The 13546-nt window shown below is 33.1% G+C and overlaps 1 protein-coding gene across 2 annotated transcripts in view; it reads left to right on the plus strand.

Annotated features, from left to right (window-relative positions):
• The window catches only part of LOC124357879 (cAMP-specific 3',5'-cyclic phosphodiesterase), an 809095-nt gene that overhangs the window by 25562 nt on the left and 769987 nt on the right, over window positions 1-13546 (plus strand). For both annotated transcript variants that reach the window (XM_046809970.1, XM_046809977.1), the window contains exon 2: window positions 10533-11909. In XM_046809970.1, the coding sequence (XP_046665926.1) occupies window positions 10618-11909 (1292 nt within the window). In that variant the 5' untranslated portion in view covers window positions 10533-10617. The remainder of the gene's footprint in view (window positions 1-10532; window positions 11910-13546) is intronic.

Raw genomic sequence — 13546 nt, forward strand, 5'->3', positions numbered from 1 at the left:
ATGGCAATTGCCTTATTTAATTTCAATAAACATTGAATCGCAAAAAGTATTTGCTCCGCCGGGAGTCGAACCCGGATCTCTTACTTCCCGGGTGAATGTGCTACCATTACACCACAGAGCGCTTACTTTTTCCGATTCAATTATTTTGCATTTGGCCGTACCTCTCACATATGCGTTTAAATAAGCAAACTAACATATGATCGGAAGACCAAATACCTGTCAAATGACTTTTATTTACATTAAATTGTATAAATGGCAATTGCCTTTTTTAATTTCAATAAACATTGAATTGCCATTTATACAATTTAATGTAAATAAAAGTAATTTGACAGGTATTTGGTCTTCTTATCATATGTTAGTTTGCTTATTTAAACGCATATATATATATATATATGAATTTATAACGTGAAAAAATTACAATCCTAAAGTATAATGCAGTTTTGTTTATTAATCACATATGACTTTCTAGGTACAATATCCTTTTTACTTAATAGGTGTGTACACTATTTATGAATTCTGTCAGCAATACTCTATACTTATTTTCATTTAAGTATCACTTTAATAAGGTCTCACTAGTTCTCCAATATAAGTCTAGAAATGCGCAGCCGTGCACTCACTGGTACATTCTCTAATCCGGATTGTAAACGATGGTCCAACGAGCTAAATCTTTCAATGTGATATGTAGGAGGACTGTGAACTAAAATCACCAAAAGCATTGTAGAAATCACCCTTGCCTCGTTTTAACGTAACGTTTAAGGGGGAAAATATTAATGTGTAGTATTTAAAATATGTTTTATTCAGCCAAGATTAAAAATTAAATTACTGACACACACAAAACCAAAAGCCACTTGATTTTGGGCTTCTAAACTTCATGTTGTAATCTTCTGGAGACGAAAAACAAAATTTTTTGAACGTACGAAATTGTACATGGGATATGTAAAAATTCATAAAATTCTAAAAAAGGTTTATAGGAGTAATACGCTTGGTTTAAAGTTCATTATTGACGATGAATGGTCGGAAGGAAAAATACGATGACAACAGTTTGGCGATCGTTACGTGTTACAACATAAAGAAAACTGCGTATCTGCTCTTTTCCTCAGTTTTAAAATCCTAAAATGTAAATTAAGGATACATAAAATTAGCAATTCAAACAAATGGTGATGTCAATATCCTACTAGGCGATAAAAGAGTCGTCTATCAAGGACTTGACACTTATATAAGGAATTGACAGTTAACAGTTCTCGAAACATCTTATCGTGTTTCTTGTTGTCAAACCTTACTACGACTTTTTATGAGTATAGTAGAATGTTTTATCAATTATGGTACTCATTGATTGAGTTAAAATATCATATGGGGATGTAAAAACGCCTACAGTTGTAGATACTACGGCTTAAAGTGAAATAATATAAAATAATAAAAATATTCATAACCTAATGTTATAACTTGCAATGTTTGAGATTTAAACATAGGACTTTCCATTTTGTCACATCCTAAACTTATCATTTTTGGATAAGGTCCAATTTTTAATGGACATTCTGTACATCATACAAAGATGATACCTATATCGTTGCTTACCAGCTCTGATCACTCTCCCTTTATATATTCATGAGAGCTTATCTGAATAACCCTGTATATTAAAAACATGAGGCGACTCTCTTTTTGAATTCTAAAAATATAAATAAATTATTAGTAGCCGATAGTATGTATGCATCATTTGTGAGGCTGGATGTTGACAAACGAGTGATCACAGTATCCTGGATTAGGCAAACAAACCAGGAACACAGGATTGGCTGCTTCAGGCTGGGGGTTGTGTGTGTTCCGGGAAGCAAGGCTGGAACAGGTAGCCGGGGTTATCCAGGTAGTGGAAAATAGTGTTATTCACTTACTGTGGTAGTACCAACGTAGTACGGTATGTTGCATATACATGCACAAAGAATCCGTAATGCTTTAATGATTTTAGGTATGTTACAAAATGTTATAACCTAAGAAATGAGTAATTATTTTGAGTAAATACTAGCAGTTACCTGCAGCTTTTTATGTAAAAGAGCTCACTTGCAGAATTTAGTTTCAAACAATAAGTTGATATTGTACACAAATAACAGTACATTTGAGGAGTGCTTGTTTAAAATTGAATTACTATCACTATTGTTTTACGATAAGATTAGTAAATACAAGTTTTGGTTAAAAGTTAAGTAAATATATTGGCAAATTTAATTTTATACATGTATATATTTTTAACATAATTCCAATTTCTTTGAATAACTCTTTGCAGTTAAAGTATCTGTGATATAACGATGATTGTAACGATACAAATAAAACTTCTACCAAATAACGATGGTTAAAATATAAATTATAATGTCTATGTACCGTATTTGTCAAGCCACGGCATCACCATTATAAAACATTACCACAAATGTACTTAAATAATAATAAAGTAATAAATACTATCATATTTCTACTATACAATTTTGTAACATACAAATCAATCCCAGCATTGCAGATCCTTGGCATGTTAATGTAACATATTTTACTCCAATGAGTGGATTACATTATGTATGAATCACGTTTGTATTATTGTAGGAAAAAACAAGTTAAAAGTATAACAGTCTTACAGAATAATGCATAAATATGATTTTATACAAGAAATGGAGAAATACTGACAACTGACAACTGTAAAGAGATGCCAATAACAGGATGTAATAGTTCGGACATAGTAGTGTAGTAGCAGAGAGCCAATTTGCGTTCTATCAGCAGACAACCTGAAATCGATATTGAAGGAAACTCAGGTTTTGTACTTATACAGCAAATTGGCTCTTTGCTCCTACAGTGTAAGTGTTTATCAGAACTATGCAAAGAGGAAAATCTATTTGAAGGAATTCAATCAAACCACCAGTCATTATGTGCACAATCATTTTATTTGAAATAGAAAGGAATATTTCCCAAATGTCAATCTTATGCCGAAAATTGAGTGGTACCAAGAAATAATATATAACTACCTAACATAATTTTTCAACAATAACCAATGTCTGGAACGAGTATGTGCCTCAAAATCTAAAGTAAAACATTTTTCACTTTGGGATATGTTATTCTATGTGACACAGTTACTTCAAAATACACAATTTTCGGTATTACATATCATTTACAACTTTATATATATATATATATATATATATATATATATATATTAGCAAACTTACAGTTTTAATAAATATAACAAATTTCTATGACCCATATGTATATTTTTCCTTCCTTTCATACAACCTAAAAAACGCAAACTGCTGTTTAAGATTGCTAAAAGTATACTGTAGTTATTTGTGTTGACAGATTTCACTTAATCTTTCGACGTACACCATTCTGTATAATAAATTTTTTTGTAATAAACAAAACATAGAATACATCCAACAGTAATTCAGATATACAATAACTATCACAAATTAAATTTTGAATTCGACTTCTCCATTTTAAACCAACGTTTTTAAGTCACGCGTTGTATAAAACAAATGTTTTATAAATAGGATTAATCTGAATATTGAGTATATGATTTTGTTGTCCAATCCATCGCAGGTATTGATAAAGCTATTATTTTAGGACCAGCATTGCAATCCAATTACTGCCCTTGCTGATGGGGAAATCGATTCCAAGCGATTACGGACGATTTGCCTCCTATCTGCTGTGTGACCGGTATAAAACAGGCGATGCATGTAGAGCAGATTTTAATCAAGAGAAGGTTTAGGAACTAAATTGCGTCTTAGCCTCATTCGGGTGAAATCCGTATAAAACATGTATATTAATTGGGAATTTAGTTGTATAATACTGCTGTGGTTTGTTAGTTTTTGTAGAAAATTACATATTACACAGTCTTCTCATACACAAAGATTATATTACCAGGGTAAATCAGACATATATCCACGAATTACAAATTGTATGATCAGAATCCCGTTGATATGTATACAATAAATGAAACCATACTTTACAATACTTACAATAGATTTTTGTATGATTAAAGGAGAGCCCGATCCCTGTTATGCATTTTTCTGACAGACCTCATGGGCCACTGGCCTTTTGCAATCATCTTATCAAAGAGAACAAGGGGGAGATTCGATACAGTACGAGGTCTGTGGTACTGATAAAATGTGCTTAGGTCACTAGGAGAATCTAAACCCGCAGTATATCTAAGACCCAAAGTAGGACTCATTAGTGTGTGGAAACTGTCTCTCTAATGGAAATGCAATGCTTATTTCCATTTATCACTGTTTTATTTTATACTCTGTAAGTCGTAAGAATACAAATTATTATTATATTATAAGTGATAACTGGAACTGATATCTTTATAAAATGGCACCTGGCTCTGGTACTCCCACACTGTAGTAAGCGTGCAGTAATATATTCCTAATTATTTCAGGCCAGTTTCATCTCTCATCGACTGGTTACAAATGTTCTCATACCGTACTGGTACCATTTGGTACTGCCATATTATACCGCTATACGTACCAAGCTAGGAGTATGATACGTAAAGATCAGCGTAGCAGGCTTGGCTGAGAATAAAAGATTTAGCTTCAAAAACCTAACGCTCGTTTCATTAGGCTACATATGTTACTATGTGACGTTGTATGATTGTACCCAGTTCGTTTGCAATTCTTTCAATTCTGTAATTTTCTTGTTCCCATCATAGTTTCTCAAAATATCTATGTAAAATATGTTCAGAAACGTTTAGATAAACTCCACGGAATGACATAGTCCCTTATAGAACTCGATCTTGCTAAAATGTAAATGCACCTTTATGTACAAATTAGACTTTTTTTACTTCACTTCGTTAATGATGCATCTTGTGCATAAACATAATTATACATATGTACTTTTATAACGCCAGTAACCATAAATTACTTTTTTATAAGATAAGTTCTACGGGATGGGATTACTTAAACAGAAATGTGTGGATCTTTTTCACGTGCGTATATTGTCTCAGAGTATTATTTCCTCTGAACAAACTTGTTTTTTTTTACTATAGATAGATTGTGTATGTCTAAAGAATAGTGTTGTTAAATCTGGCAATATGGTTCTCGAAGCATTGAATGACTTACATCAAGAGTTTCAATGCGGTATACATGAACATCATTGATCGTACAGAACATGGTAAAAGATACTGTATGTACCAACAATACCAGGGCGAAGAACGCCACTAAACACGTCGTAACAGATTTCGCTGAGATTGGATAAAGTATTTCATATCCGTAGCGCAATTAATTTTCGAGTTGTCCTGCGGACAGATAGACAGACTATCATATAAAAAGAAGTCGACACGAAAATTACCCATCATTTTGTTATTACAAATACAACTAACACATTATTGTAGAAATATTCATAAAAATGTTATGTATAGATATCAAATCTTTCTTAACGTATGTTTCTACTCGATAAATTCAGATTTGTTTTCTCATTTAATCGGGTTTTATATATGTGTTTAAATAATACACATGTCACTATAAAATTCTGTATTTGTAGGGATACACATACATGTATGTTAGTTAGGCCACATGTGTTAATATGTCACATGTTAAAATCTCTGTTGGGTCTACAATATCATATTAAGTCTGTTTGCAAATTTATTTATTATGCTATTTTCTCATTCCCTTCATGATTACCTATAAAACTAATATAAAAATATTCGCTAACGCTCTGCCAAATCCTACGGAGTGACATGCTCCATCACGAAACTCAGCGGTCTTCATATATAAATGCAGCCTTATATACAATTTCACATACATTGGATACTTCGTTTTCGAGATATCGTGTGGAAAAAGAGGGCCGGACATCCAGGGAGAGAGTAATTAAATTTGTCCATCCTCATGAGTGTCAGGCTTCGCTAAAGCTCAGCCAGTAAAACGTATCAGTGTGGAACGTTCTTGTGCCACAGTCACACTAGAGTCGAGGAAAGCCTCAGCTACGGTGGTGCACACCACATTATTATGCTTAACACAACCAGCATACGTTCTGTGGCGACTTTGTGTTACGTTGTTCACTTCATATGCACAGCTTTAACTGACACATAGGAACTGGAGCAGCGCTTGTCATACTGAAACCGCCTTCTCTTGTGCTTATTTGTAAGCTTGGATAGAAGAAGTTAGTAAATGCAGCTTGTTAGAACAGAGTATTAATCGGAAACGGAATTCAAATTGAAGTAGAATTCATCGATACAACAAAGACTAAAGCGGTGGTTGGTACTTGTACCTTATTCGGACGACCTAGATGAGACTGAGATAAGGCGATTTTTAATAAACTATATATATATATATAAATATACTTTATTTGTAACAACTTCTCTTAAATGCATATGTAAGTAACTTTAATGTTGTAAAATGTATATACCTTTATACACTAACATTGAGAAAGAATAGGAGTACCAGAAAATAAAGGTAACCACTGCATATCCATGATAGTACATTTCAAATACCTTGATATTTGTTTTTTGTCCTATTTTATCATTTTATCATTATTTGTGGGCAAAAAGCCTTTTAGATTTGGTTACCTGAGAAATGCGGTTAGTCGGGTTTCGGTCAACCAAATGGCTAGTGTATACACTAAAATTAATCACTTAAGAAAAAAAAAAAAAATATATATATTACAATAATTCATTTATAAACACTAAATATAATATAATTTGCTTATCCAAAGAGATAAATAACATTTTTTAACTAAAACTAATTTCTATGAAAGAATAGAATCCACGATTTGCCACCATAACAGTATCATGCTTCAAAATAGTATAATTTATACGTTACTTAGTACTAGTAGAGTTCTCACTATACTTAGTATATACACCACTTAATAACGAATATAAATTAAATTTTCTTGCAAGGCATCATAGTTTATGGTTACAAATAATTTCATGTAACATTTCCTAAAATAACGCCCTAGCAATAAAGGATGATGAACTGTGTAAGTTGTACCATTCAAAAACCAAAGCTCAGGTGTTTGGCTAAGCACTCTGTCAGAGTGTAGCCACGGCACAAGATGTATAGCCTTAGTTCTTTTCTACCTCCAGATAATTCCTTTCGCAACCCTCACTACTGTTTCGAGAACATTTCTTACAAATAACAAACATTTCTATACCTAAAATGCATATTTACTGCACTGTAGAGTTTAAGAGTAAAAGAACAAACCGTAATGCAGTTGTAAAAGTAATATTAAATTGATATTTTAAATCCAGTAGATACAGAACTGGTAATACAGAACTGTAGAGAATACAAAATGGCTTTCACATACTGTGCTTGTTCTCTGTCCGAAAGCTGTTAAACAATTCAGTAACTAATCAAGCCGTAAATACCCAGTTTGTTTTCACTCGTACAACAATATTTTCTAATCAGTATGATTCACATCCGCAGTACTTAGACAGACATGTTATTTATCAAGTACAGATTCAAATATATCTATTAAAACCATATTCTGGACTAAATTATCATTCTTAGAGTTAATTAGATGAATTAATTTCAACTTCAAAATTAAAGCTTTGTGCACAAGTAAAAATCTGTGCTCTCAATTAACAGGTATGATTAAATATACCTTATTTTTTATAATGTGATAACTTGGTACATAATAAAAAGTAACGACTTATTTACATTTTAATACTTTAATTGAGCACAGTTTAATATGCGTGAGTTGAGATATTTTATTTTTCATAGTGACATTTATTGATTTCTGAGGTTAATTATTAAATGGCCATGGTATTAAATAATACAGGTGGAATACATTACATATTTTGTTAAGCTCAAATGTGTGTTTATATAAAAACATTAACACATACGCAAGTAAATATTTATTTTATGACGTGGAAACAATATCGTTCAAAGATTGTACATCGTCACTTGATAATGTCAGTTGGATAATATTGTAGCAAGTAAAATATTGTTCGTCACTACAAACGTGGTGTTGAAATCCGCAGGAGATACGGAAAGCAAAGTCAGTTTCGGTTATGACTTAGTATCAGAGGCACGCAGAGGCTGTTTACAACGAAAATTAATTAATGCGGGCTCACAACAACATGTGACGTGATTAAAACACAACAGTAGAATAGCAGAGGTTATATTGTGCGTACATAACAAGACACAAGTAGAGTGAGTTGCGAGATTAACATAACAATAATAATGTAGTTAAAACTATGCGGTAATCACATATCTGTGATGCCTGCATAAATTATTGTAACAGAGGAACTGATGTTATTCTGAAAACTCTTGTATTTAAAATTCAAAGAATCTCATCTCTTAATGTTGACATTTGACCAATGCATAACTTAATGATAGATAGTCCGAGAGTGTATAAGCACACAGCCCGGGTTTTCTTGAAACCAGTTGAAGTATTTTACCTTAGTACGAAAAAGATCGTCAGCGATGGTAATTTGGTGGAGAGCGAAATGAGGGGAGGTAAAAATATGAAAACTTAATTTTATTCTGAGATTTACACCGTCAGACAATCTGTAAATAAATTTTACTTGTAGAGGTTGGTGCTTTTTTTACTTCTAATGGTCTTTTTCCGCATTTACGTACTTGGGTACGGCCATCATAATGAAAGGCGTATGACTTGTGTCCCTATCACAGGGTTATCAAATTATAAAGCATTCTGATTATCTAACATCTCCAAAACGGACTTTTAATTGCTTTAGCATTTTAAAGTATGCACCCATACACGTTAACTAGTAATCTATTTTTCGTTGTTGATTAGGTTAGGTTATGTTAGGTTAGATTAGGTTATGTTAGGTTAGATTAGATTAGGTTATGTTAGGTTATGCTAGGTCAGCAGCCAAATTCTCTTGCGTAAATTTATATTTGTTAGTAAATAGTTTTTAATTACTATTTAACAGAAAAACACACTAATAAATTCTACTTTTATTGCGATATACCTCCTCTACAATTATACAGTATGTAAGTTGGGCCTAGTAGTATATCCTGAGTTGTGACATTACTAGGCATTGCGTGAGATACAAACATACGTTAAGTGTCTGATCCTGATATCTGTCTGGAGTATGCTCACGCTAATTTGCATGGCTCACTTTATAACAAAGTATTGTGATCGTAATTTGTAAGCTCTCTGCTATAACAGTGCCATCATTATTAAAATAAATAATTAGAGTTGTAACAATTAAGTCAACGTTGGGTTTGTGAATCAATCTTCAAAGAGAATGTAGTAATAAATCGATTAATTTTATACAATTAATATGTTGAAGCTATTTACTGTCAAGAATAAGCTAGCTTAATGAAATACTTACTTACATGTTCGCTCTGCCTAACTTTTACTCTATTATTGATTTATAACACGTGAATCTCAGGCAGTGGGCACAGACATTTTGCCCGATCAGGTAATTCGTTACGTTTTCATTTAATTTATAAAATTAAATAGTTTTTCAATGAGTTTTTTAGTATTTAGGCCAAATTGTTTCTTAAACATAATAAATATTAAATTTCTATATGGAGCCCTTGCAGCTTTCTTTAAACTGGTAAATTATTTGACTACATTTGTTTAAACATTTATATAATTGTTATATTTAAATTTATATCAATAAAAAATTTGTGACATATCAGGTGCTACCGGTTTTTTGTATAATTGAACAATGAACAAAGTCCGGAAAAGTCCTATTACCTACACAATCCCTCAATCGTCAAAAAACTACCTCCAAACAAAGTATGAAAGTTTTTAGGATTTTCTACTTCAGATACATGTTTAATTTATAATATGCAACATAAAAATGCAATTGGTTGTATTTACTTAAGAATTTAATTACGAATTAAATAAATGAACAGCAGGAAAATAAATAAACACAGTGTTAAACCTCTAAAAATTATGTCATATTTTAATTCATGGTATGTTGTAAATGGAAATATCGTGAAACCATTAAATCCTCTTACTAATCGTCCTGTAAAATATATCACGTTAAGAGGCAAAGTCCTATGGTAGTAAAAATACGTTTCAAAAAAGTGTTTATAAAAAAAATCGTCTTTCAAATATGAACATTGAAACTAAAGGTGTTATTGGTATTTTAAAACGTCTTTTATGTAGATCGTTTGTTGTTCAATTATGGAATTTTATCTGTACAGAGGGTTGTTTAAATTCGTAAACAGTGTGTAGTGGATATATCGGGAATCCTGGGTAATGTCGTCCGTTGCATCATATGGAGGGGATTTCTGTAATCCACTTACCGTAATGACAACACGCTTTGGATAGGCTACTGAATCCGTTATATACTTGCTTTTAAAAATAATGGAAGCGAGTGAGCTTAATATTCCTGATACGTTTCGTTTGTTACCAATTATTTTACTAATTGTGTTTATTCATTAATGTTTATAGTATACACTTATTGTAAATTGTTGTATGAGTACATCCATTACTTTTGGTTTTTGACGAGTTAGTTTCCGTGGTACACGTAATCGATTTGCAAATAATGAAAATCTATTAAATAACCATTCCTTAAGAATGCAAGTGGTTACTTGTGTCAACGTAGATTTGTGGATTGTTGTTTTAATGAGATCTACAATTGTTTTCAGATGGTGTGTTAAAATATAAGAAATACTTGACTGTGATATCAATGTTGTGACACTCTCAGCACTTCGTGAAGCGCATCCATACAGAATGGAGGAGACAGAGGAAGAAGAACTGTCGAAAACAAACTATAGTGAACAAGTTCAACAGACACAACAGAGCTTTCAAACAGGTCAAGTGAGAACTACGCGAGTGGTAAGAACTACGGTGAGGACATCGAGCTCTACATCCAACGTGCGGGAAGTGCTAGCCTCCAACCTGTCCAAGAGGTTCACTTCCAGTCTTGATGAGGGAAGCCCTGTAAGCACTAAAGGTATCGCTTTCGAGCCGAGATCCATGTCGGCCTCATCCATTAATAGAAGTCCTCAGATGTCCCCGGACCGTAAAGATGAGGTCACTATTCAAGAACTGGGAAAAGGTGGTGCAGACAAGAAGGTTTATAGAACAACTGCAATGTTGGACTTCGGAAAACCACTGCAGCGTCAGTCATCGTCCCTTACTACTGACTCAATCAAAGAGGAAGGCCAAGATAACGTCATAGTTACAGAACCTGACGATACCAAGGACGGATCTATGGATCGAAGTGAAGAATCCAATCCTAATTCAGATGACTTGACTAAATCTAGCCAGGAAGACATCCCAAAAGGATTTTTAGTTGCTGAGGAGCGAAACGTGTCACACAGTGCTTTCCAAGCCTTAAGCAGAAGTCATGGTAGTTTGGACGAGACTAAGCTAAACATGATGGAGCAAAAATCTATGGAAAATTTGACGGTTTCTGGAAAGAAGCAAGTACTGAAGGGAGGTATTTTGGAAGAAGAGTCCGCTGAAGTATCTGGCACAAAGGGTTTATTGTTGCGATCGTCAACCGGACAAGAGAACAGACAACAGTGGCTCACGGCTGACACGGGAGCGGCCAACGTTAACAGTAGATCGATGGAAAGTCTTCGAGAGCACAGAGCGAGTTTCATAACCAGTTCCGAAAAAGACGTCCGCCGTGTTGTTTCTAGTTCTGTTGAGGCCAGGTCTCTTGAAAGTCTTGAGAAAGAAATAAGACTGATGGGTAACCGATACAGAAGAGCAGTATCTGGCGAAGAGGTTAGTGGTGAGATCACAGCACCTGCTGAAAAGAAAAGAGGATTGTTCGCGTCCGGTAGAGCGGCTGTGCCATCTCATCTATCTCTTATGCCACCTCAGTTCGTGGACCGTCGGCTAACTATACTCTCCCCTCACAGTCCAATGATGCAGCAGCTCCCTACTCCAGGCACATCGTACAGCACTTCAGAGATGTGGCAGTTCTCCACACAAACCCTGAAGACCAGGCGGAAGAAGGCGGTAGTTCTCCCCAAGCTTGTTTTACCTGGAGTTGATGATGCCTTTTCTGGGTGAGTACCCTTTCATCACTTTTTCATTTGTAATTGTTTTCAACTCTCTTAATTGTTAACATTAATCATTTATTGTTTGTTTTTTATGCATTCAGTATTGAAGAACTCTAAATAAGTGTAACGTTTTATTCCACCCGTTATTATGGCCCACATGCCGTGCAAGGTTCTTAGCAAACAGAATAAGGAGGAGATGAAGATCAGTACTCGTACAAGGTTGATTCTACCGTTAAAAAGTGGTAAACATACCGGATTTGAACCTGCGTCATCTCTTACTCGGATTCAAAGTCCAACTTTTTACCTGTAGATAGCTCAGCCATCGGCTCTCTATAATTTGTAATGTATACTTTTTTTGTGACACGGCGTTGTTACATTCTCTATTAGGCTCTTGATTCACTTGTTCTAAGGCCTTCATTCCTTATTTGTAAATGCTGGAACCACTTTATAACCTTTTGCAAAGTTATCATAATATTATTAGAATTTTATCCTACAAACTGTTTAAAGAATTTTAAAAAATCAAGAAAGAGAACATTAAAATTTCGCCTAGAATGAAACTTCTACTATAATGGGCTGTGATACTAATTGATTTTAGCCCTATAATAGCAAGCTCAAGAAATATTTTAAAACCATAGAAAACTAACCATCGTACGTACTAACTTTCTTCCACCTCATCTTGTAGTATACAGAGTGTCCCAGGAACTCTATCAACCTTTTCAGCTATTGTTCATCAACCGACAAATCCAATATGTCGTATTAAAACTTTCGACACATTGTCCGAACAGCCACGATTTTGTATATTTTAAATAAATATTGTTAATTTTATAACGGATTATTGTATAAATTTAGATATTTGGCTGTTAAAAGATAAACCTCCGACACAAACTTAAATGCTTACATTATTTGCGTAATCAAAACTTCTTCAGCAACTGTTGGGAAATTCGATTTGTATAAACTGTCGGTCACGACAGGAAAATTAGACTAAGCTAAACAGGCTAAGACATCGTGTAATATTACATAAATTTACACCAAAAATGTATAAATCAATCAATTTGATTTATAAATTGATGTATTCAATTATCAACAATTATGACTTTATTTTAGAAAAATTGAAGTCATGTTTTATGCCCTACGAAAATTTGATAAAAACGTTTGAACGTTAAGTTCAGAAAAAAGTTTTTGTGTGTGAAATGTTTCAACCATATATTATTGTAGTTAGTAATATATCAGAAGTAACACTTTGAGGATTTATTAAAGTACTAGTGTAAAATTCCTTTCCAATCTGGTTATAATTCTAATGGTCTACATTTATTAGGTAGTTTTGTACTAAAAGTGGCAAAAATACGTAAGCATGGGATTTATTTACTCTAAGCTCTAATTGCTCAGGATGAATTCCAACTAAAAAACTGTGTTTGTTGTGTGTTTACTTCAAAATTAAATTAAATATTGTAAAAATATAGGTACAATTAGGTGGACACTTTATAACAAGTATTGATATGACGTACGCACTAGAAACTTTTAGTACACAGCTTCATAATCTAAAGCATAAATATTTTTCATAACAAAATTTGTATATATATATATATATATATATATATAATTTATATATATATATATATATATATATATATATATATATATAT

This window comes from Homalodisca vitripennis, chromosome 1, assembly GCF_021130785.1.
Source record: "Homalodisca vitripennis isolate AUS2020 chromosome 1, UT_GWSS_2.1, whole genome shotgun sequence".
In the NCBI taxonomy this organism is placed as follows: domain Eukaryota; kingdom Metazoa; phylum Arthropoda; class Insecta; order Hemiptera; family Cicadellidae; genus Homalodisca; species Homalodisca vitripennis.